The sequence below is a fragment of the Homarus americanus genome, unplaced genomic scaffold (assembly GCF_018991925.1).
Source record: "Homarus americanus isolate GMGI-L3 unplaced genomic scaffold, GMGI_Hamer_2.0 scaffold16889, whole genome shotgun sequence".
NCBI classification, from domain to species: Eukaryota; Metazoa; Arthropoda; class Malacostraca; order Decapoda; family Nephropidae; genus Homarus; species Homarus americanus.
Window position 1 is genome coordinate 260,050 of NW_024725586.1, and position 27,016 is coordinate 287,065.

The following is a 27,016-nucleotide window of genomic DNA, read 5'->3' on the forward strand; positions in this document are numbered from 1 at the left end:
CTCTCACCTCTCACTATCACCCCTCACTATCACCTACCATCACCCTGACTATCACCTCTCACTATCACCCTCACTATCAGGATGGTGAACTCTCCCCAAAAGTCGCTATTCCACGGAGCGAACAATTGGTTGAGATGTTTTAAAATTCAGCTGCTTGTCCTTCCTACCCCCCCTCTCTCTCTCTCTCTCTCTCTCTTTCTCTGACCTCTCCCGTTCTTCACTACCTCTTGCTCCTCCCTCCTCTCCCCCTTCTCTCCATCCCTCCCGACACACCGTTCCATCATCCCCCCCTCCACTCACCCTCCCTCCTCCCCGACACACCCCTCTCTCCCTCCACACCCTCCCTCACTCCCCCGACACACCCCCTCTCCCTGCCTCACCCTCCTCCACATCCTCCTTCCTAGACACACCCCTCCCTCCCTCCCTGTCCTCTCCCTCTCACCTCAATAAGGGAGAGGGAAGGAGGTGGCTGATGGGGGCACTATGAATAACAAGTGTGTAGAGTAACCTAGTTAACCCTTCACCCCCTCTCACTTCCTCCCCCACCCCTTCTCACTACTCCTGTCCCCCACCCCTTCTCTCCCTTTCCTCCCTCTCACCCATTATCCGCCCTCCCACTCCTTCTGTGTCCCCCCTCCTCCCTCTCCTCTCACTTCCTCCAGTCCCTCTCACCCCCTTCCTCTCATCCTCCATCTCACTCCCTCCATTTTCTCTCCTCCTTCCCCTCAACTCTCACTCCTCCTCCCCATCTTCCATTCCCATCACGTTTCCCCTCTTCCTTTTCTCTTACCTCTCCCCCTTCCCCCTCTCTTTACGTCTTCCTTCCTATCCCCACCTCTCATTATAACGTTCTCTCTCTTTCTCCCTATTCCCTTTCTCTTATTTTCTCTCTTCCCATCTTTTTTACTTCTAGTCTCTCTCTCAATACCTACCATTTTCCATAATTATTTCCACTTTATTTTGTACGTGTGTTGTACCAGTATCAATCAAAAGCTTTACACCACACACAGGGGTACGGATCACCTCTTATACACGTGACTTACCGAAGGATTGTGTTCGAATTATATCCCTAGTTAGAGCAGTTAGTGTGTAAGGTAGAGAATTTGTGTAGTTATCCATTGAAATACTGATTTATTGCCCCGTTTTCTGTCGTAAATATTCCCGTTTTCTGTTGCTTAACTTGTCATGATATTATTCCCCGTTTTCTGTTGTAAATGTACTAGTTTTCTGTAGCAAATTTTCCCGTTTTCTGTTGTAAAATTTCCCGTTTTCTGTTGCTTAACTTGTCATGATATTATTCCCCGTTTTCTGTTGTAAATGTACTAGTTTTCTGTAGCAAATTTTCCCGTTTTCTGTTGGTATATTGTTATTCGATGATAATTTTTCGTGACTTAAATTTTGTTTCCCAATACACTGTTAAGTTAATTTTATAAAGTTATGAGTATTTTTGTAGACGTTCTCTCTGGCTGTGATAACTAGTGCACCTTGATGTTGACGTGGGTGTTTTACCTTTGAGATTATCAAAGACTATACCGTGGTTGGTTGGTTCTCTCTCTCTCTCTCTCACTCTCTCTATTACATGTTTTCTCTCTCTCTCTCTCATCCTCTCTCTATCTGTCTGTCTCTCTTTGGGCTTTTTATTATTAACACAAATATTTCTATCTCTCTCTAAGTTTGTTTTCATCAATACAAGTACAGTATCTTGCATATCTCTTCCTCCCTCCTTCCTCTCTCTTCCTCCACTCTCCCTTCCTTCCATCTCTTCCCTGCTCTTCCTCCATCTGCCCTGCCCCCCCCTTCTCTTCTCCTCTCTCCCTCTTCCTTCCATCTCTTCCCTACCCCCCTCTCTCTCTCTCTCTCTCTCTCTCTCTCTCTCTCTCTCCTCTCTCTCTCTCTCTCTCTCTCTCCCTCTCTCTCTCTCTCCCTCTCTTACCCTGGAAAAACAGAAAAGCTGTTATCCATGCCCCAGTGTTTTCAAGGCCTGGCTAAAACTGTTTCTGTTTGGTGATATTTGGCAAGAAGATTTCATATCCTGGGGAAAATTCACAGCTCATAGAAACGGAGGCAGAGTGACTAGGATAAAGCTGACCTCACGCCCGGACAGTGACTGATAAAGGTGACCTCACTTTAGGTGACCTCACTTTACTGTGGCCCTGGATAAAGGTGACCTCACTTTACTGGATGGTGACTCTTTACTGTGGCCCTGGATAAAGGTGACCTCACTTTATTGTGGCCCTGGATAAAGGTGACCTCACTTTATTGTGCCCCTGGATAAAGGTGACCTCACTTTACTGTGGCCCTGGATAAAGGTGACCTCACTTTACTGTGGCCCTGGATAAAGGTGACCTCACTTTATTGTGGCCCTGGATAAAGGTGACCTCACTTTACTGTGGCCCTGGATAAAGGTGACCTCACTTTACTGTGGCCCTGGATAAAGGTGACCTCACTTTACTGTGGCCCTGGATAAAACGGATAAAGTATACACCTCTTGACCATCGCCCCGGATAATCAAGACACCTGTTAATCGTGTTACTATTGACCTTAGGAAACCTTAACCCCGGAAAAACCTAGAACCCCAGATAACCATGACCCCAGATAATCATGACCCCTAGATAACCATGACCCCAGATAATCATGACCCCCTAGATAACCATGATCCCAGATAAACTTAACCCGCATAACTTTGACCTCATATAACCTAGCCTAACGAAAACTAAACTAACGTTGACCCCAGATAATCTAACCTAACCATGACCCCCAGATAATCATGACCCCCAGATAATCATGGCCCCTAGATAACCATGACCCCCAGATAACCTTGACCCCCAGATGACCTTCTCCCCAGATAAAGAGGTGACTTACCGTGCTCCAGGGAACAGAGAGGCCCCACCCAGCGACCACTGACACACTTGATCTTGCAGACTCTCTTCTCGTCGTAGGGACCAACCACTCCCATGAACATGACCTCCTGCGGTAGTGAGAGAAAGGGGGAGGTGGTTAATGAGAGAGAGAGAGAGAGAGAGGAGAGGAGAGAGAGAGAGAGAGAGAGGAGAGAGAGAGAGAGAGAGAGAGAGAGAGAGAGAGAGGAGGGTCTTGATGGTAGAGAGAGAGAGAGGAGGGGGTCTTGATGGTAGAGGAGGAGGGTCTTGATGGGAGAGGTCTTGATGTTGAGAGAGGTCTTGATGGGAGAGAGAGAGAGGAGGAGATGTGATGGTGAGAGAGGATGGATGAGAGAGAGAGAGAGAGAGAGAGAGTGAAATCATCATACAACTAACATAACATAACACAGTAAACCTACCCTAACCACAATGATACAACACCAACCATTAACAATATATTATAATGACGTGTTGAAACGGCTATAACCCCCAGATGATATATAACAAGGTATTATTCAACAATTTATGACAAGTTTATTCATAAGTATTAATGTTTCTAATTATACTAAAGATGAATCAATTGCAATGTTATTTAGTGTAATTTATTAATGTATTGTAATTGTGATATTTTCTTTATTTTTTTAAAGAATTTTGGGAGAACAGGTAAGTATTTTTAATAAAGGTAAATTATTAGTATATTGTCTAGGTAAACAAACACTAAAATAATCTAGGAATGACACACACACACAGCCACAGACCGTACAGAAACTGACAATATAACCCTGACTTATGAAACACTACTACCGTGGGTTAATCCTCCATCCTCCACCCCCCACGCCCCCTCCACCCCCCACCCCTCCTCCCCCACGCCCCCCTCCCCCACGCCCCCTCCCCCCACGCCCCCCCCCCTCCCTCCCCCCCGCCCCACTCCTCCTGCAGCTACTGAAAATGTCTGACATAAACGACCTCGACATTGTTTGATTTCTCCCCCCAAAACAGAGCCTTACTTGAATGTCAATCTTACACCCCTGCTACTGGCCTGTTTCACCCTCTGTACTGGCCTGTTTCACCCTCTGTAGTGGCCTGTTTCACCCCCTACCACCACTGCCTGCCCATCCTCCATACCACCACAGCCTGCCCACTAGCCCACACCAACCCTCCCTACCACACCACAGCCTGCCCACTAGCCTCCCTACCACCCAGCCTGCCTCCCTACCACCACAACCTGCCCACTAGCCTGCACCATCCTCCCACCCACCACAGCCTGCCCACTAGCCTACACCATCCTCCATACCACAGCCTGCCCACTAGCCTACTCCTACCACCAGCCTGCCCACTAGCCTACACCAACCCTCCCTACCACCACAACCTGCCCACTAGCCTGCACCAAGCCTCCCCTACCACCACAGCCTGCCCACTAGCCTGCACCAACCCTCCTACCACCACAGCCTGCCCCCTCCTCCCTACCACCACAGCCTGCCCACTAGCCTACACCAACCCTCCCTACCACCACAGCCTGCACCATCCTCCATACCACCACAGCCTGCACCATCCTCCATACCACCACAGCCTGCACCATCCTCCATACCACCACAGCCTGCACCATCCTCCATACCACAGAACCAATCACATTACACGCCCCCTCCCCCCTACCTACCTCAAGCTGGATACACGCGAGAGGCTTTATCCGGTTCACATAACTCATTAGATAAAGACTTTAACCAAAATGGATCCCGAATTATTCCGTGACTGTACTACACCTTTACTACATATTCAAATTTATCTCTCAGGTGTAGGAATAATTTACCTCACTATTCTCTGAGAGTTCGGAACATGACGAAGATTTTAAAATTTCTCAATATCACTTTATATAATTCAACTATTATTTAAAAATCACTTTAAAAAAAAATCGATATATAACCATATTGTGTTATAAAAATTGTATGGTATTTTTTTTTAAAGTATAGTTTAAAGTTTAAAAAAATATGTAAGAGTTTGAAAAAATTACGTAAAAAACAAAACAAATCCCACCAAGAATGAACGCGTCAATTATTTGCATATTGCAGCCATTGATATCTTGCTTTAAAGTTACCCCCCCCCCCACCACCAGGTCGTTTGGTTTATTCAGACACACGAACAGACAGGCATTTTTGGGTCACTTTACTGTGGTACGTTGTCGTGTGAATAATTCCTTTCACTTTGTTTCCCGTCTACGTCAGCGGAGCGGTTTTTGAAGGAGAGAGAGAGAGAGAGAGAGAGAGAGAGAGAGAGAGAGAGAGAGAGAGAGAGAGAGAGAGAGAGAGAGAGAGAGGTTTATCGTACATTTGGCTTATGTTAAATGAGTCGGAAACAGTATTGTACTGGTGTGTGTGTGTGAGTGTGTGTCAATTCTGTTTTTTCATATTTAATTCAGTCTCTATTTGTAGTTTCTTTAATATTTATGCTTTTATTAATTCTAAGAGCATTGATTGATGTCTAACATGAACTGGGGGTATCGTACAGAGGAATGTTTGTTTTGTGTTTTATGTAACTCTAAAAGTGTAAGAATCTTTTAATAAAATTTGTATGATATCTCAAACGCTTTAAAACTGTTAGGTATTCTGAGGGTTTTTTTCATCTATTCTTTAAGCATTCGTTATACGTCTGGCATGTGTGTATCACTGGCATTCGGGAGGGAAAAAGTGTCTTTCTTTCTCAACCTATAGAAAATAAAATTTGAATTATTATTATTATTACTATTATTATGATTATGATTATTACTATTATTATTATTATTACTATTATTATTATGATTATTATTATTATTATTATTATTATTATTACTATTATGATTATTATTATTATTACTATTATTATGATTATTATTATTATTACTATTATTATTACCATTATTATTATTACAGTCAGGTACTCAAAGGCATCAACCAGACTACACCCCCCCCCTCGCCCCCAGTCCTAGCCAACCACCAAGTAATAAACGAATGACCTCAAACAACCAAACTATCAGAACTTAACAACTACAGTTTTCCTCTGAAGTGTATCGTTATCACATCCGGGGTTTTGTTGACAGTACCGCTCACAACACAACAGATTTGGGGATATATATATTTTTTTATTGGGTGAAATATCAATGAAGTTATGAATCATCTGGCGTGTCCTTTTCCAATACTTGTTGTAGTATATATTGGGGAGAGTGGGTTATGCCCTTTGTGTAGCATAGGATAATATTAGCAAACTATGAAATGTATGCCCTTTTTAACTCATGCCTTTATATGCATTTATGCCTTTTCAACTCCCAATTATGCCCCTTTAGCTCTCATTTATGCCTCTTTAATCACATATGCCTTTTTAACTTCCAATTATGCCTTTTATACTCATTTACGCCTTTTTAACTCTCAGTAATACACCTTGAGAAATTATGTCTAACGATTTGTCCATGTGTGTGTGTGTGTGTGTGTGTGTGTGTATCAGGTGGTCTCTCGTAAACACAGGTCATGTTGTTTATATTCTTCTATTTGGTTAAGTAGTCCCCCCCCCCCCCCTCTCTCTATCCTCATCTACCAGTATCCTTATTATACCCTAGTCAACCAACCCCAACCAATCACACCCTCTCTACCAACCACCACCACCCCCCAACCACCATCCACCACCCCCAATACCTCACCACCATAATATATACAGTCAACCTAGATAACCAAACCACCAGTAAGACCAGTCAACCGGATAACAACCATATTTACAACCGGCCAATAATCATGAACATTTGCCTAATTCGTGTAGTTATTCATCCGGCAAACTTGTGTACGGATACGGGCATTATACGTTTACCTACAGAGCGACAGTACCCTACAGAGCTACAGACCCTACACACGCTACAGAGCTACACACGCTGCAGAGCTACAGTACCCTACAGAGCTACAGTACCCTACAGAGCTACAGAACTACAGACCCTACACACGCTACAGAGCTACACACGCTACAGAGCTACAGTACCCTACAGAGCTACAGAGACTACAGTACCTACAGAGCTACAGAACTACAGACCCTACACACGCTACAGAGCTACACACGCTACAGAGCTACAGTACCCTACAGAGCTACAGAGACTACAGTACCCTACAGAGCTACAGAGACTACAGTACCCTACAGACTACAAAACTACAGTACCCTACAGAGCTACAGAGACTACAGTACCCTACAGAACTACAGTACCCTACAGAGACTACAGAAACTACAGTACCCTACAGAGCTCTCCACACTACAGCTTAAGTCGTTGATAGGAATGGTCTTTGGTCAGCCTGATAATAATTACTCTCTCTCTCTCTCTCTCTCTCTCTCTCTCTCTCTCTCTTATTTCACTTTCCTGGCCGTGTATTATTTTCCTTGAGCAATGTTAACATTCTCATTCCAGCCATCCCTCCCCCCACCCCCCCACCTTAATCACACCCACCCCCCCCTCATCTACATCACCCTGCCTCACTACATCAGCAGCAGCACTTAGCCTTAATGGTAATACCACCGCGTGTGTCCTGCTGTTACTGTACCTCACTCACTGGCTCACTCAAACACTCGTTCACTCGTTCCACACAACTTCTAATCTTTCCATAACTTTCTAATCTACTTTCTTCACTTTCTAATCTACTTTCGTCACTTTCTAATGTACTTTTTTCACTTTCTAACCTACTTGCTTCACTTTATATTCTACTTTCGTCACTTTCTAATCTACTTTCTTCACTTTCTAATCTACTTTCTTCACTTTCTATCCTACTTTCTTCACTTTCTATTCTACTTTCTTCACTTTCTATTCTACTTTCCTCACTATCTACTCTTACTGTCTTCACTGTTCTTTCATTTCGACTATGATTTACTTCCTTCCCTCCTCTCTTCCTCTCTCTCATTCTCCAGTCCCTCCCCCTTCCTTCATTCTCAACCTTCCCTCGTCTTCCTTTCTCTCGTCTTCTACCCTCCCTCCCTTCTTTCTTTCTTCCCTCCCCCCCCCGTCCCTCCCTTCCTAATCCCTGTATTTTATGACCCGTCAATATACCAGACGTTCACTACATGCCACAGGTATTTTCAACACCTTGTATTAACAGGTACAGGTGTGTGGCATTACTTCACTATCAGGTTCTCATTCTTTGCTGTATAACTTGTCATCTCTCGGGGCACCTGAAGATTAACTACCCTAAACAATCCTAACATAACCCTAACATAACCTAACCTATCTTAACCTAACCACCCTTGCGCTAACTTAACCTAAACTAACCTCACCTAATCTAGTCTAATCTAACCTGACCTAATGCACACACACACACCACAAACAAACTCTCTCCTCACACTCTACCCTAATACTCAGCACCTTACCCTTATACTCTAAACACCCTTCTCCTTCCCCTCTTATCCCTTCTTCCTTGTGTTTTTAACTGTTTAACGTCTTCACCTCTTGTTCTTCTTTACTCTTCCTCCCTCCTTTCCTTCCTTCCGCCTTCACTCTTATCACTCCTTAGTCCTCCCCTTCTCTCTCATTCCTTCTATTCTCACTGTCATTCCTTCCTATCTCCTGGGATTTATTTTCGCGAACCTCTGTCCTGTATGGCAGTGAAAAGTGACATTACCCACATGAATCTGACCGACGTATATGTATGTATGTGTGCGTGTGTGTAAGTATATGTACATGTACATGTATATGTGTATGTATATATGTATATGTATGTATATGTGTGTGTGTGTTTACATATATGTATATGTACTGTCAATGAATATGATGCATCTCTTTGTGTACGAACCTCTGTCCTGCATGGCAGTGAACAGTGACATTACCCATATGAATCTGACCTCTATACATTTCTAGTTGTTAATGAATATGATGTATTTCTTTGTGTATGAACCTCTGTCCTGCGTGGCAGTGAGAAGTGATACCACCCTCAGTGTCAAGACCTGACTGAATTACTCAGAATAGGCAAACTGTACTACAAGCTCTGCCAATAAATTTGTTAAACTAAAAAAAAATAAGCTCTCCTCTCTTTCCTCTCTCACTTTTATCATTTATTTTTACTTTTCTCCTTCCTCCCACCTTCTCCACCCACCCTCCCTCTTCCCTCTCTCCTTCCCTCCCTCCCCCTTCCCTTACTCTCCTTCCCATTAACCCCCTTTCTCCCTCCTTCCCCCCTCCACCCCCCCTCACACCCCTCTAAAGGTCACCCACCGTTATCCTCCTCCCAGTCAACAAGGTGTACAGGGGAACGAGTTCACATTAACCCACTTGTGACTACGGATGGCTTCAATCACCTTAAACACTTGAGCATACAGGAAAATATAGATACTAACTCATTTACTATCTATCTAACTAACTAACTGAAATAACTACTAAATAAATAAATTAAACAAGAACAACGCGGCCCATCCCCTGTAGGTAAACAATGGGTTGCCACATATCATTTAAATAAGTATTACTGTAAACTCTCTCTCTCTCTCTTGCTGAATAACTATACTTGTTATTATTGTATTATGTTACCTCTAGTGATCATGTGGTATAACTATATCCTGGTGTAGAGAATTATTATTTTTGTAATAATTATTATATTTTTATTTTATTTTAGCGCCGTTGTCCACCAGGGAGTGTTAGTGAGATGTTCCAATAATATTTCGCTTAATACTATTGTTTATTCTCCCGAGATATTATTCACCCTGCGATCATTTTCATCTTCTAAAAATTATACAACAACCAATATTAATTTATAACCATGGCGTCCAGTTTTAGATTTTTTTCCTTATTACGGATAATTATTTAAGCTTTGTTTATTTATGGACAATAGTTTTTTATTTGAGGTTAGATTAGGTTTGGTTAGGTTAGGTTAGGGTTAGGATAAGTTAGGTTAGATTAGGTTTAGGTTAGGTTAGGGTTAGGATAGGTAGGTTTTAGATTGTTGGTTTAGGTTAGGTTAGGGTTAGGATAAGTTAGGTTAGATTAGGTTAGGTTAGGTTAGGGTTAGGATAGGTTAGGTTAGATTAGGTGGTTAGGTAAGGGTTAGGATGTTAGGACGACAGTAGTTTTTCAACGTTCCGGGTCAGAGGGGAGGGAAGTCAGTGGCCCCGGAACACTCTGCTTTTGTTGTGATATTCGGCGCGGTAATTGCTCATTAAAATTGCTTTTCAATTAACAGATGTTGAAAAAAAAATGAGTGACTATGTATACACTGAGAGAAGAGAGAGAGAGAGAGAGAGAGAGAGAGAGAGAGAGAGTTTACAGTATTTATGAATGACTATACAATGAGAGACAGACAGAAAGGTAATATTTGAATGTATATTAAATCTAATCTATGTCATATGAATTTTAAAAAGGCTCACACACACACACACACACACACACACACACACACACACACACACACACACACACACAGAGACACACACACACACACACACACACACACACACACACACACACACACAGACACACACACACACACAGACAAAATGCTTCTATTTTCAGTATCGCGTCTGATGTAAATGGAAGTAAATTGAATATTCCGGCTCGAGTTGGCTGGCTGACTAGCTATCTGGCTGGCTGGCTAACTGGTTGGCTGGCTGGCTAACTGGCTGGCTGGCTGGCTAACTGGCTGGCTGGCTGGCATTTAGTACTTAGGGTATAATCAACTCTTGGACCTGCCTATGTGACCACTCGCCAGCGTTTAGGGACTCTCTCTCTCTCTCTCGTAGTGTATATATGGTCACACGTAAGTACTGTAAACTCACCTCTCTCTCTCTCTCTCTCTCGGGAATTTACGAGTCTAGGGGAATTTACGAATAGATACAGCAATTTACGAGTCTACATGATGAATTTACGAGTCTACATGATGAATTTACGAGTCTACATGATGAATTTACGAGTCTACATGATGAATTTACGAGTCTACATGATGAATTTACGAGTCTACATGATGAATTTACGAGTCTATACGGTAAATTTAGTCTATACAGTGATTTTACGAGTCTACATGATGAATTTACGAGCCTACACCAGAATTAGCTCTCTGAACCATTTTGGGCAGGGAACACAAGCGGCGGTAAACCATTTGTACACCACAACCATTTAACCAGTTCAATTTAGACGTTTAATTTTCTGTTTAAATTTGTTTGTTTTTCATTAATTAGTAGACATTGTGTGTACAGTATTTCAGGAAGGAAGTTTGTATTGTTTGAAACTTGAGTTGTATCATTCGTATGTACGGTAAATAAATGAGGGGGGGGGTTACGGACCTATTAAATAAATGCAAGAAATAAAGAGATACGAACTTAAAAATAAATAAGTGAATGAAATAAGAAGTGCGAACAGAGAGAGAGAGATACTACTACTACGCGAATTTTCCCTGGTAACCTCACTCCCTTTCCCACCCTCTCTCTCTCTCTCCCCCTCTCCCACCTCTCTCTCTCCCCTCTCCCACCTCTTCTCTCCCTCTCCCACCTCTCTCTCCCTCTCCCCACCTCTCTCTCTCTCCCTCTCCCACCTCTCTCTCCCCCTCTCCACCTCTCTCTCCTCCATCTCTCCCCTCTCCCACCTCTCTCCCTTCTCCACCTCTCTCTCCCTCCATCTCCTCCCTCTCTCTCCCTCCATCTCTCCCCCTCTCCCACCTCTCCCTCCATCTCTCCCCCTCTCCGTCCTCTCCCACCTCTCTCCTCTCTCCACCTCTCTCCCCTCTCTCTCCCCCCCCTCTCCCACCTCTCTCCCCCTCTCCCACCTCTCCCATCTCTCCCCCCTCTCCCCCTCTCTCCCATCTCTCCCCCCTCTCCCACCTCTCTCTCCATCTCTCCCACCTCTCTCCCCTCTCCTCTCTCCTCCATCTCTCCTCTCCTCTCTCTCCCTCCATCTCTCCCCCTCCTCTCTCCCTCCATCTCTCCCCTCTCCCTCCTCTCCCTCCATCTCTCCCCTCTCCCTCCTCCTCCCACCTCTCCCCCTCTCCACCTCTCTCTCCCTCCCATCTCTTCTCTCCCCCTCTCCCACCTCTCTCTCCCTCCATCTCTTCCCTCTCCCCCTCCCCCTCTCCACCTCTCTCTCCCATCTCTCCCCTCTCCCTCTCTCCCATCTCTCCCCCCCTCTCCCATCTCTCCCCCCTCTCCCACCTCTCCTCTCCCATCTCTCTCCCTCTCTCCCCCCTCCATCTCTCCCCCTCCTCCCTCTCTCCCCATCTCTCCCCCCTCTCCCACCTCTCTCTCCATCTCTCCCCCCTCCTCCCACCTCTCTCTCCCTCCATCTCCCCCTCTCCCACCTCTCTCCCTCCATCTCTCCCCTCTCCTCCATCTCCCCCTCTCTCTCCCTTCCCACCCTCTCCCCACCTCTCTCCCTCCATCTCTCCCACCTCTCCCCCCCTCTCCCACCTCTCTCTCCCTCCATCTCTCCCCTCTCCTCTCTCTCCCTTCTCCCACCCTCTCTCCTAGCTAGACAAGTTAACTCGCCCTGACAACAAATATACTCCAGGCTTGGAAACTCTTATTATGCAATTTTCCTTCTTTAAAATTCTTTATCCCTGGAGTTAAATTCTTGCTGGATATAAATTCTACCCGAGACGGTATATAAATTTAAGTTATAAACATTACTTCACTCATGTATCTTATTAACTCTTATTTTATGTACATTATATACTGAATTTATATATATGAGGAACATTATATATATATATTTTTTAATCGTTGAGTTCTCGTATATTTTATAATTACAGGTATATATTACGGATTAATTATAAGATATATGAATTATTTTAAGTTTTATCTTTGACTCGGTATATTATAGAATTAGATATATAGTCATAATTAATTTTAAAACAACAAAATTACTAATATTTTATCATTGTTTTTTTTTTCCATTTTCATTTTTCCACTTTTATTTCCATCTTTATTATATATATTTTTTTTTCGAATTATTTACCAAGCTGAGCGTAACAGCACAGGAATACTCAAGCTGGGGTTGGGAAGTGTATTCTCAAGCTGGGGTGAGGAGTGTATTCTCAAGCTGGGGTAATATTACAGGAACTCTCAAGCTGGGATAGCACAGGAATACTCAAGCTGGATAGAACAGGAATACTCAAGCTAGGATAGAACAGGAATACTCAAGCTGGGATAGCACAGGAATACTCAAGCTGATAGAACAGGAATAAGCTGATAGAACAGAATACTCAGTTGGGATAGCACAGGAATACTCAAGCTGGATAGCACAGAATACTCAAGCTGATAGAACAGATACTCAAGCTGGGATGAACAGGAATATAGTTGGGATAGCACAGGAATACTGCTGGGATAACAGAATACTCAAGCTAGGATAGAACAGGAATACTCAAGCTGGATAGCACAGGAATACTCAAGCTGGGATGAACAGGAATACTCAAGTTGGGATAGCACAGGAATACTCAAGCTGGGATAGCACAGGAATACTCAAGCTGGGATAGCACAGGAATACTCAAGCTGGGATAGCACAGGTACTCAAGCTGGGGGTAGGGAGTGCATTCTCATATCTCAGAGTGCCATGAGTATATCAGTAGTAAGAGTGATAGACATAGTAAGAGGAGGAGGAGGAGGAGGAGGAGGAGGAGGAGGAGGAGGAGGAGGAGGAAGAGGAGGAGGAGGAGGAGGAGGAGGAGGAGGCACTGATGTCAGGGCTGGTGGTATGTAGTACTGTGTTGTGACCACCAGCCGGGCTCTCTCTCTCTCTCTCTCTCTCTCTCTCTCTCTCTCTCTCTCTCTCTCTCTCTCACAGCATCACAACAGTCTTCAGTGGTCCATGTTATACTGAATCACCAAATCTGTTCTAGGATAAATATATACAACAGGTCTCAGCTGGTCTTACAACACACAACCTGAATATTACACAGTATTTCCCGCCGGTCTCAGGCATCCCGGGAAAGATAAGTTCAAGGGGTAGAAACGGAGGAGGGAGAGTGGTACAAATTATGAATGTTCTAACTCAAGCTTGTTTTATCTGGCCGACTGCCTAACTCAAGCTTTTATCCTAACCTGACGCAACCTAACCTAACTCAAGCGTTTTATCTGGCCGAACCTAACTAAACTTTTACCGCTAACCTAACCTAACTCAAACCTGCCTAACCTCAAGCTTGTTTTACCTGGCCTAACCTAACCTAACTCAAGCTTGTTTTATCTGGCCGAACCTAACTAAAGCTTGTTTTACCTGGCCTAACCTAACCTAACTCAAGCTTGTTTTACCTGGCCTAACCTAAACTAAACACGCGGTAAACAATTCTGACATCATATACGCAAAATAATTCAGAAACTGTGTGTGTGTGTGTGTGTGTGTGTGTGTGTGTGTGTGTGTATGTGTGTGTGTGTGTGTGTGTGTGTGTGTGTGTGTGTGTGTGTGTGTGTGTGTGTGTGTGTGTGTGTGTGAAGCTGCCGTCCGTTCACCCCGATAGCTCACAATATTGTTTCAAGTCATCTTCGCTTTTCTGAGCAGACCAACACAGTCAAGAGAGCCAGAGGAGAAACTGACTAATTTGATTTATTCATGGCGAGTCATTTGTGTGTGTGTGTGTGTGTGTGTGTGTGTGTGTGTGTGTGTGTGTGTGTGGTTATTACTCTTGCTAGCAGCGTTGATTTTAACTTCAGCATAAATTATAATAATCCTCTAATTTATTCCCAGACTTATACCTTATATTATCCTCACCTGACCCCAAACTTTTCAAATTAATTCCTAAAAAAAATTTCCCTCCCATTGTACAGTAACAGTGCCTCCATCCCGCGCCATGTAAACAAAACACTGCATTATGGGTACCAGTGACGTAATAGCTCGGCGGAAATAACGACAGCCAATACCCATCTCCCGCCATGTAAACAAAACACTGCATTATGGGTACCAGTGACGTCATACCTAAGCGATACCTTAATACACCTGGTATTTTTCATTCATTAAACCAATACCTGTAAAGTTATTAAAGTAAAATTCATAACTCATAGTATTCATGATTCACAATTATTATTCTTTGCTCGCAGGGATATTTTTTGGGGGAGGGGTGGGAGATGGAAAGGGGAAAGGAGGGAAGGGAAAGGAAGGGAAGGGGAAGGAGAGGAAGGTAAGGGAAAAGGAAGAGAGGAGGGAAGAAGGAAAAGGTGGAGGGAAGGGGAAAGGGAAGAGGGGAAAGGAAGGATGGTTTCCTCGAGTCTGTTCCCCTCCCCGCGTCATTTGCATAATTTCTATAGTGTCTCAGGGAAATATGAAGAGACTGGAGGAAAGATTCATCGTCTGCATTTATTATTTATTTTAATCTGTGTGTCTCTTTGTCTGTCCTTGGTGAGGTGTAAAGTACGTCTCTCTCGTAGTGTCTGAGTCCGTTTTTAAGTGTTTCTCTCTCCAGGCACCAGATGGCGTTCATTTATACTGACAGGTTTTTTTGCGATTTTGGGTTATCTAGATCTTGAATGAGTCACCCCCACCCTTGAATGAGTCACCCCACCCTTAGTCACCCCACACCCTTGAATAGGTCACCCCCACCCTTGGGTGAACCCCACCCTTGAATAGTCACCCTACTTGGTGTCACCCTTGAATAGTCACCCCATCTTGGTTAGTCACCCCCACCCTTGAATGGTCCCCCCATCAGTTAGTCACCCCACCCTTGGTGAGTCCTCCCCCACCGTTAGTGAGTCACCCCACCCTGAGTGAGTCATCCCATGATATCCCCATCCGGTAGTCCCCCCCACCCTTGAATGAGTCCCCCATCCTTGGTTAGTCACCCCACCCTTGGGTGATCACCCCATCCTGAGTTAGTCACCCCACCCTTAATTGGTCACCCCATCCTTGAGTTAGTCACCCCCACCCTTGAATGAGTCACCCCCCATCCTTGGGTTAGTCACCCCCCACCCTTGAGTGAGTCTCCCCACCGTTGAGTGAGTCACTCCCCACGTTGGTGAGTCCCCCACCCTTGGTGAGTCACCCCACCCTTGAATGATCGCCCCACCCCTTGTGAGTCCCCACCCTTGGGTGAGTCACCCCCATCCTTGAATAGTCACCCACCATCCTTGAATAGTCACCCCCACCCTTGAATGAGTCACCCCATCCTGAGTTAGTCACCCCACCCTTGAATAGGTCACACACCTTGAGTGAGTCACCCCCACCCTTGAGGTAGTCATCCCCATCCTTGAGTTAGTCACCCCCCCCTTGAATGAGTCACCCCCATCCTTGAGTTAGTCCCCCCACCCTTGAGTGAGTCACTCCCCACCGTTGAGTGAGTCACCCCCACCCTTGAGTGAGTCACCCCACCATTGAATGAGTCGCCCCACCACCCCTTGGTGGTCACCCCCACCCTTGAATGAGTCACCCCACCCTTGAGTGAGTCACCCCACCCTTGAATGAGTCACCCCCACCCCTTGGTGAGTCACCCCACCCTTGAATGAGTCACCCTTGGTGATCACCCCACCCTTATAGTCACCCCCACCGTTGAGTAAGTCACCCCCACCCTTAAGTCACCCCCACCTTTGAGTCACCCCCACCCTCACAAGAGTCACCCAGCTCGAAACCCCAACTTTGAATAAAACACAAAAAACATCCTAAAACACTCCTTAAATTAATTTCAAACTCTCTACCTTTTGATAAACTTTAAAGACGAAAAATAAAAAAATAAATAAAATAATTACTCGCTAGTTAATTTACGATACCGCTCAAAAACAACAATAACTGATAATAACACGGTGGACGGAGGTGAAGAGGAAGGTTATCTTGTTATCCGTCCAGGTGGGTGGTAGATGACGTCATAGTAAACAAACATGGCTGATATACCTCCTGCGTCTTGGAACTCGTACTTGAGAGTCATCCTTAAGGCAGGAGTCGAGTTATACCATGGGGTGTGTGTGTGTGTGTGTCCTGACGTCATACATCACACTGCAACACATAAATAATAAATAATAAAAATATGAACTAGATTAATGGTGGTTCTTGTGTGAGCACCGGCCATCAGCCACCGTATATAAAAAACGTGTTGGTGATTTGTTGTAATTGGTGGTGGGGGAGGGGGCGTGGGTGGTGGTGGTGTAGGGTGGTGGTGTGTAGTGGTGGTGTTGGTGAGAAATCAGGTGTAAGGATGTGGAGGTGAAGGCAATCTGTGTGTGTGTGTGTGTGCAGGGGAAGTTGAACTTGTTGATGGGAATTGAGTATGTTTGGTTTTCGTATTTTTATTAGGTGTATGTGTTTTCTACATAAACTGGGGTGGGGGGGGAGGGGGCGGTTGATGGGTGTATGTAAACAACTATGTGTACACAGGAGAGCTTGTGGGTGTAGGGGGTGGGGTGGAGGTGTGGCTGGTGTTTGTGAACGTGTGAAAAAGGTTGTTACGTGTTGCTGAATGCATGGAGAGAGTTATGTATTTTGTCGGGGGGGGGGTGAGTGTATGTGTGTATGTGTATATGTACTGTGTATCTTTAAGTGTGTATGTATAAATTCTGTGTTTATGTGTATGTGTAGGCCATGTATGTTTATGTATGGATGGAATGTGTGTTTCTATACATATGTGTCTGTGAGGAAATGAATATGTATCTGCGTGTGTGTGTTAGCCAGCCCCGACATGTTTCCCTCGGTGTATGTATGTATGTATGTATGTATGTATGTACGTATGTAACGAACACGTACAATACATAAACACATAAAAACAAGAGAAAAACACGATTAATACTGGGTGATGAAAGAGGGGAAAGGAGGAGGAGGAGGGAGAGGGGAGAGGAGGGAGAGGAAGAGGAGGAGAATAAACAGGGCAATAACAAGAAGAGATGAAGTACGAATGGTTATTGATGGTTACATATTGTTGGTGGTAGTGGTGGTAGTGGTGTGTGGTGGTTTTGTTTGTGGTGGTAGTGGTGGTGGTTGTGGTGGTGGTTGCAGTGGTGATGGTTATTTTCTCACCACTAATGGGGAAAAAAGATTATTGTAATTTTCCTGTGTGTGTGTGTGTGTGTGTGTGTGTGTGTGTGTGTGTGTGTGTGTGTGTATGTGTGTGTGTGTGTGTAGGTGTGTGTCTGTGTGTGTAGATAATAATAATAATTAACGGTTTATTGAAGAGCTTGAGCAGCCAGAAGGCTGAAAATATACAGTTACATATTTGGAATGGGTTTCCGAATTACAAATAATATACAAGTAACATAAGTGATATAAATAAGATATATAATAATTAGATGGGGAAAAGCTCAAACTACAGTTCATTTCAACATAGTGACAGTGCAAGGAGTAGTATTTACTGGGGTAGATACTGGTTTATTACAAGTTATTGATAATTTTACAATGGTTGGGACTGGGCTGTTCTTATAGCGATCAGTTCGTGCACGTATGGGCTGGATGCGGTTGTGGTGTCGAACAGCAATTCTCGGGCGGGGATCTCAGGTGGTAGTAGGAGCCGGTGTCGAGGATGGTGCAGAAGCTTTTCACCAAATTTACAGATGAGGTCGTGGTGATGGTCAGTGAGAGTCGTGTGTGTGTGTGTGTGTGTGTGTGTGTGTGTGTGTGTGTGTGTGTGTGTGTGTGTGTGTGTGTGTGTGTGTGTGTGTGTGCGAGTGATATACGCTGTGTGTGTGTGTGTGTGTGCGCAGTGATAAACGCAAACGAACACAAACATTAAAACAACACACACACACACCTGTGTGTAGGTTTCGAAAGATAAAAAGATAAGATTTCTTTTGTTTCGGAAATAAAATAAAATAAATAAATTGTCTTATAAGCACCAGAGAATGTTTTACCTGCGTACCCTAATTAATTAGTTTACACCTTAGGGAGACAGGTGAGTCTTAGGGGTGCATCGTGTTGTTGTCTAATTATTTTGTTTAGTCTTGAATTACACCTTTGTTATTGTTATTCTTCTAATTATTCTCTTTCTTTCTCTTCCTCTTTGTAACACACACAGAGAGAGAGAGAGAGAGAGAGAGAGAGAGAGAGAGAGACTTAACCTCAGCCTTCTCTAATTGTCTCACTAATGAGACTCTCTACCTGTGGAGGATGAGGACCTCACCTGGGCGTGGAGTGGTGGAAGGAGGAAAGGAGGGTGGGAAGGGGGCTGGAGAGGGAGAGGAGGAAGGGTGCTGGGAAGGAAGGGGCTGAGGAGGGAGGGAAGGAAGGGGGTGGAGAGGTATAGGTGGAAGGGATGGGTGTAAGTGTGGGGGGGTGTAGGAAGGTGGGAAATGGTGTTATAAGAAGGAAGGGGGCAATGGTGGGGCCTGGATTGAGAGGAAGGGAGGCGGTGTAGATAGGAGGGGCGGTGTAGGCGGGGGAGGGTTGGGGCATAGTGGGGTGTGGGTGGGTGGTGTGGGTGGTGTGGGCAGGGTGGGTGGTGGGTGGGGTGTGCTCTGATGGTTTGTACTATGTCACTGCATTCGATACCGTTGCTTCTGGTTATTTTGACAATTCTTTACTGTTGCAGGTTTGGGAGGGAGGGAGGGGAGAGGGAGAGGGAGAGAGGGAGGGAAGGGAGGAGGTGGGAGGAGGGAAGGGGAGAGAGAGGAGAGAGGGAGGGAAGGAGGTGGGAGGAGAGGGAAGGGGAGAGATGGGAGAGGAAGGGAGAAGAGAAGAGAGGTGGGAGGGGAGGTAGGGAAGAGAGGTGAGAGGAAAAGGGAGGAGAAGGAAGGAAGGGAGGTGGAGAAGTGGGAGGAAAGGTAGGGAAGAGAGGGAGGGAAAGAAGGGAGGAGAAAGGTGGGAGGAGAGGAAGGAGAAGAATGAGAGGTGGGAGGGAGAGGAGGAGAGGGATGAGTGGGAGGGGAAAACCGATTAAGTAATTGAAAGTTTCCCAAAAATGGGCTGAGTGGGAGAGAAAAAAACGTAAAACATAAATTGGATTCACCTCAGTCAAAACGCATTGCCAGCTTATGCAAATTGGCCGCTAGCCTAAATGGAAACAGATTTAGACATTAACAAATAGACGATAATTCAAGCTTTTTCCCGGCTTTTTTCGGCTTTTTTTTCCCCGCAGCGTTGAATTGAATTAAAAAAAAACGAAAGTGCACTGAAGAGTTTATTTAGCGATTAATAAAAGAACCATACGTGTTAGAATACTATATTAATTCGTGTCAGTGTTATCATAGTCCAGATTAACAGAGATTCTTAGGATGAAAATTTGTCGTAAGTGAAAAATGCCGCAAGGACGCACTTACCTGGACGACTAAAGGTAAATAGACAAATAAAGAAAGAAAGAAAGAAAGAAAGAAAGAAAGAAAGACACAAGGACTCCCCACCATAACCAGACTCACTTACCTATGGAGACAAATTTACAGTACAGACACACACACAAACGATCACGAGTTGTATAATTAATCAACAGGTGTTCCCGACGATCAATTATTACAGAAGCACCTGAATAAATTACCTGTTCTAATTCCACGTTACTGGTGTGTGTGTGTATGTGTCTTTGTATGTCCTAATTATATATATATTTTTGGGGGTATTAGTAATGTTTAATTATTCCTCTCTCTCTCTCTCTCCCTCTCTCTCTCTCTCTCTCTCTCAAAGATCCTGGATCCTACATTTAAATTACTAATGATATGCCAATCCCACAGGTTTTATTTTTCTGGGGGTGGGGGGGAAGGGAGGGAGAAAGGGGGAAGGGGGTAGGAGAGATGGGTGTGGATGGGAGAGAGGTGGGGAAGGACGAGAGAGGATGGTGGTGGTGGTGGGAAGGATGAGAGAGGGAGTGAGTGATGGAGGAGGGAGGAGGGGAGGAGGGAGGGAGGGGTGATGCAGCTAAGGTAATGCAGCGGTGGCAAAGCAGGTTGAGTTACTCGCTTTCTGCTCTATCTAAAGGTCCCTGGTTCGCACACCACAGGGGGTGTGCTATGCCTCCTCCAATCCACTCAGCTGCAAATGGGTGATTGACTCTGATTGGTTATAGTGATCTGCACGCCTAGCTGTGATTGGCTATAGTAATTTGTACGCGCGCTGTGATTGGCTGTATAGTCAAGTAACAAACGTATTTTCCATCTTCCATATGGTTAGGTTAAGTTTAGTTTGGTTAGGTTAAGTTTAGTTTGGTTAGGTTAAGTTTAGTTTGGCTACGTTAAGTTTGGTTAGGTTAAGTTTAGTTTGGTTAGGTTAAGTTTAGTTTGGTTAGGTTAAGTTTAGTTTGGTTAGATTAAGTTTAGTTTGGTTAGGTTAAGTTTAGTTTGGTTAGGTTAAGTTTAGTTTGGTTAGGTTAAGTTTAGTTTGGTTAGGTTAAGTTTAGTTTTGTAAGGTTAAGTTTAGTTTGGTTAGGTTAAGTTTAGTTTGGTTAGGTTAAGTTTAGTTTGGCTACGTTAAGTTTATTAGTAAGGTTAAGTTTTATCAGACAAATTCGTTTTCTTACTTTTTTATTTTGTTTTGTTTTAAAAGATTTTGTTGTAGGAGGTTCAAGCACTCTATACTCTACCAAACTGAGGGGAACATTTATAAACGACGGGGCGTCAGCTGGGTAAAACAAAAGACAAATGCGTTTAGAACCGACAAATAATAACACAAACACAAAGAGAGAGTTTCTGATACCGTTACATATAGTGTGTGTGTGTGTGTGTGTGTGTGTGTGTGTGTGTGTGTGTAGTAGTAGTAGTCATGGAATTTATAGATATTACGTCACGAACCGCCAATCCCGGGAAGGTAAACAAAAGAGAATCGAATACGTATAACAAAAGACGATCACTGAACAACAAAAGAAGATCATCACGGTACAATATAACAAAAACGTCATTAACCTAATTCTAGAACGACGGAGAACATGACGAAGATACAACGAAGGAGTTTCTGCAACACATTTTGTAAGAGGATGTATAACGAAGTACTATCATTTACGTGTTTACTGGAGCCGGTGTGTGTGTGTGTGTGTGTCGAACGGGAACAACTGAACTGTTTTTAATGGTGACGAAAAGGAAATCCTACTACTCTCTCTCTCTCTCTCTCTCTCGTCTTTGATACACGGAATTATAAACTTTTTTTATTTCAAATCTCGAAAAGTAGTGAAAGTTAAAAGTTTATATATATATATATATATATATATATATATATATATATATATATATATATATATATATATATATATATATATATATATATATATATATATTTTAAAGATATTTGTGTTATATCTAAATGGTTTATATGTGGATGTTTAAGATAGTATTGAAAAGACAAAAAGTGGAAAAAAATCGACCTTAATTCCTCATATGTGTAACAATAATATAAATAATAGTTAAATTCCCCAAAAGAAGTGAATTTTAAAACTCATTATATATCAAAAATATTATCCACTCATGACTTATTAAATTTCCATACAATTTATAAAACAAAATCGAAAAATAAACTTAATATATATTTTTTTACATTATCTTCCTTATCCACTTATGATTACTAATACATAATATTATTTTCCCATACAATTAATAAAAAAATAAATAAAAAATAGGATATAATTGTTTTTTTGTTTTTTTTATCACGAACGCTGCCGTTGGTGATGACTGGTTGCATATAGGAAAAGATGTTTATTTGTTTGTTAAAGAGAAGCAGCTTTCATTAGAGGAGAAATGAGGAGGTCGGAGGAGACTTTTATGGAGATTCTGAATAGGATTTTTCTTGTTTTGTGGCCACTAGTTCCTTTTAACGGTTCCAAAAAAAATAAAGTTGGCTCAATATGGCAGCTCTGAACTGTTGCTTGAAGACAGATCATGATTTATCTTTCAAATAATAAGCCACACTTTATTTTAATCTAACTTGACTTAATCGAAATAATATTATAAAGTTTAGGTGAAACTCTCCTCCCCACCTGAGTTTAACAATCACTCCACATCATTATTCTCAAGTTCAAGAATAAATTATCTTCTCACTATAGCAATTAACATCAAGAGGAAAATTACTAACTTTTTTCCTTCCAGCATTAACACAACTTTCCCACCAATTTCAATATTAAGTAAATTTTTCCCTCACAATAAATCTGTCCAACCACCCACGGATTAGTCTGTTGCATCAGAAACACTTTTACATAATTATTTTTTATTTTAAGACTTCACACGGACTTTGATCCTTTCTGTACGATATAAGTAAAATAATATTCTAACTTATCGCTCATGTTGGTCTTCAAGCCACAATAACAACAATACTTCAATATCAACAATGAAACCACTTATTTTTATTCATTTTTTATCATTATATTACAGTGCAAGAATTCAGAGCTGTATTTTTTCTTTTGTTTAAGAGTCGAGTCAAACAGGTGGCAGATTGTAAAGTCGTTTCTTCTCTCCCTGAACGATTATTTATGTCTATTTTAATTTCTAAGATAGTCTAACTTTTTCTTTCGTACAAGTACATCACAAAAACCATACTCAAGTTTACCAGCCATGATTAGGGTCTGTTTTTTGTTCACTTATTATCCACGACCGAACTTTTTTCACGTAACATATATATTTACTTCTCTGGTGTTATGGATATTTTTTTTGCGTACACTATAAGGATACAAACCTCTACAAGCTTACAACGTTTATTTTGTGTTTTATTAAATTTGTAATATAGTTTATAATAGACAGCAGACGGGAACAAATCACAGGTGACCCATACCAAGCTAACTCCTCTGATCAAGCTAATTACTTTACCTGTGATCTTTACCTCAAGTACAGTATCCAACAAGCTATTGAACACCTCCAATGACCTCTTCTAATTGTTCACAAGGTTAGATCAGGTCAAGGGAGAAAAAAATATAAATAAATAAATAACCCTTAGTATTTTATAGCACGCGCGCGCACACACACACACACACACACGCACACACACACACACACACACACACACACACACATCCCCACCCAACCCCACACACTAATGAACCCTCACCCCCACCATCCCCACACACTAATGAATCACCTCCCTACCCTCCCCCAAAAAAAACCCACTGACAAACTAAAATGGTAAACTTTTTCCATAGTGCCATCACACTAACTTCTACCACGCGTAAAACAGTTAAGTTCCCCCTCCCTCCCTCCTCTTCCCCCTCCCCCTTGAAGAAAATTGATGAACTGTGGTCTGGTGAGAGGAGGGGGGAGGTGTGGGTGGGTGGGTGTGTGTGGGTGGGTGGGTGTGTGTGGGTGGGTGGGTGTGTGTGTGTGTGTGTGGGTGTGTGTGTGTGTATTTCTTGATGAGTTGATGGAATGGGAGAGATAGAAAGGGAGAGTAAAAGAAAGTAAGAAAGAGAGAGAGAGACACCTAACCTGACCTAACCACCAATACAGTGAACGTCTATTAAAATTCTCCCCAGTCACAACTCACACCAATACATACGTCATCAACACGTCATAAACATTCTTCCCCGTGACGTCACCACTCAGCTGATTTTTTACTGTTTACATCGACGCCATCTTTATTGCCCCCTTGGTCAGTGATGCGCGTGTCTGGTTAGGTTAGGTTAATGTTATGTTAGGAGAGGTTAGGTTAATGTTATGTTAGGTCAATGTTATGTTAGGTTAGGTTAATGTTATGTTAGGTCAATGTTATGTTAGGTTAGGTTAATGTTATGTTAGGTTAATGTTATGTTAGGAGAGGTTAGGTTAATGTTATGTTTGGTTAGGTTAATGTGGTTACTGGGAAAGACTGGAGAGTAATCACAGCAACGATAAGGAGGAAAAGTTTGGCGCCTCCTGGACACTGAAGCAGAGGGAGAGAAGGAGGGAGGGAAGGAGGAGGGAGGGAAGGTGGGAGGGAGGGAAGGAAGGAGGGAGGGAAGGTGGGAGGGAAGGAGGGAGGGAGGGAAGGTGGGAGGGAAGGAAAGAGGAAGGGATGGAGGGAGGGAGGGAGGGAGGCCCACACACACTTGGGTTTAACGTGAGTGCTTCGATTCCATAATTTTGTGAGGCAAATTGTAGTGAAGGAACGACCGGCCATCTTGTGTGTTATACTGAGTGGAAGGTGATGGTGTTATTATTATTATTATTGTTATTTTTTTTCATTTTGATTTTTTTTTTATTATTGTTGTTGTTATTGTTATTATTGTTGTTGTTATTGTTATTATTGTTGTTGTTATTGTTATTATTGTTGTTATTATTGTTATTATTGTTGTTATTATTGTTATTATTGTTGTTATTATTGTTGTTGTTACTGTTATTATTGTCATCACGTGGACAGACAGTAAATAAACAAATAGTGTCACTTTTGTTTTTATTTGTTTTTTGGTCACGTTTTGACTTATGTTGTTCCACTGAGGGTAACAGTCCCTAGTCTATCATGGTATAGAATTTGTGGTGAGGGGCAGGCTGGGGGCTGGGGGAGGCTGGAGGGAAGCTAGGGGGACTGGAGGGGACTGGAGGCTGAAGGGGACTAGGGGGCTGAAGGAAGCTAGGGGGCTGGAGGGGGACTAGAGGGAACTGTGGGGACTGGAGGGGGCTGAAGGGGACTAGGGGGCTGGAGGAGGGACTAGGGGGCTGAAAGGGGACTAGGGGGCTGGGGTTGGACTGAGAACCTGCTGACCTATGCATAAATTTACATGTACAATTATATCTCTCTACAATACAGTACACATGTGAAGTAAAAATAAAAATGAATGGGAGAAAAAAGGGGGAACTGTGTCAACCACCCTATTGTGTTTTGGTCCTGTGTATTTCGCTGTATATTGTTGTATTTCGCTGTATTTCCCGGTTTACCACTATGTATCGCTGTATTTCCCTGTTTATCACTATGTATCAATGTATTTCCCGGTTTATCACTATGTATCGCTGTATTTCCCTGTTTATCACTATGTATCGCTGTATTTCCCTGTTTATCACTATGTATCGCTGTATTTCCCTGTTTATCACTATGTATCGCTGTATTTCCCTGTTTATCACTGTGTATCGCTGCATTTCCCTATTTATCACTATGTATCGCTGTATTTCCCTATTTATCACTATGTATCGCTGTATTTCCCTATTTATCACTATATATCGCTGTATTTCCCTGTTTATCACTATGTATCGCTGTATTTCCCTGTTTATCACTATGTATCGCTGTATTTCCCTATTTATCACTGTGTATCGCTGTATTTCCCTATTTATCACTATGTATCGCTGTATTTCCCTATTTATCACTATGTATCGCTGTATTTCCCTATTTATCACTATATATCGCTGTATTTCCCTGTTTATCACTATGTATCGCTGTATTTCCCTGTTTATCACTATGTATCGCTGTATTTCCCTATTTATCACTGTGTATCGCTGTATTTCCCTATTTATCACTATGTATCGCTGTATTTCTGGTTTATCACTATGTATCGCTGTATTTCCCGGTTTATCACTATGTATCGCTGTATTTCCCATTTATCACTATGTATCGCTGTATTTCCTGCTTATCACTATGTATCGCCGTATTTCCATTTATCACTTCATGTATCGCTGCATTTCCCGTTTATCACTTTTCATGTATCGCTGTATTTCCCCGTTTATCACCAGTATCGCTGTATTTCCCTATTTATCACTATGTATCGCTGTATTTCCCTACTTATCACCATGTATCGCTGTATTTCCCTATTTATCACTATGTATCGCTGTATTTCCCTGTTTATCACTATGTATCGCTGTATTTCCCTGTTTATCACTATATATCGCTGTATTTCCCTATTTATCACTATGTATCGCTGTATTTCCCTATTTATCACCATGTATCGCTGTATTTCCCTATTTATCACTATGTATCGCTGTATTTCCCTGTTTATCACTATGTATCGCTGTATTTCCCTGTTTATCACTATATATCGCTGTATTTCCCTATTTATCACTATGTATCGCTGTATTTTCACGACACATCTCCCAGACCCAGGCATCATACACTCACCTAAATCTTAGACATTCAAAAACTTTCCTAATAAAGACTTTTACGGTAGCAAGACTCATCACATTATTCTCCCCATGAATAGTTTGGTTAGGTTAGGTTTGGTTAGGTTTGGTTAGATTTGGTTTGGTTAGATTTGGTTGGTTAGGTTTGGTTAAGATTGTTATGGTCTTGTGTGACGTCAAGATATAAAACAACCAATGAGCTTTCGCCATACCCGCATACACGTGGATATTGCTTTTTCCCGACAATTTCCTCCAGCTAAAGTAGGAAAATATTCTGATTATCCTCACAGTTACAAGGACCAATCAGACCAATCAGATAGTCTAACCTAACCTAACCCAATCAGACCAATCAGATAGTC

General features: G+C 42.8%; 1 protein-coding gene across 3 annotated transcripts in view; it reads right to left on the reverse strand.

Moving 5' to 3' along the window:
- Positions 1-27,016, reverse strand: part of LOC121865245 (locomotion-related protein Hikaru genki-like) — a 132,864-nt gene that overhangs the window by 64,148 nt on the left and 41,700 nt on the right. For all 3 annotated transcript variants that reach the window (XM_042364600.1, XM_042364601.1, XM_042364602.1), the window contains exon 4: positions 2,863-2,968. In XM_042364600.1, coding sequence (XP_042220534.1) covers positions 2,863-2,968 — 106 coding nt within the window. The remainder of the gene's footprint in view (positions 1-2,862; positions 2,969-27,016) is intronic.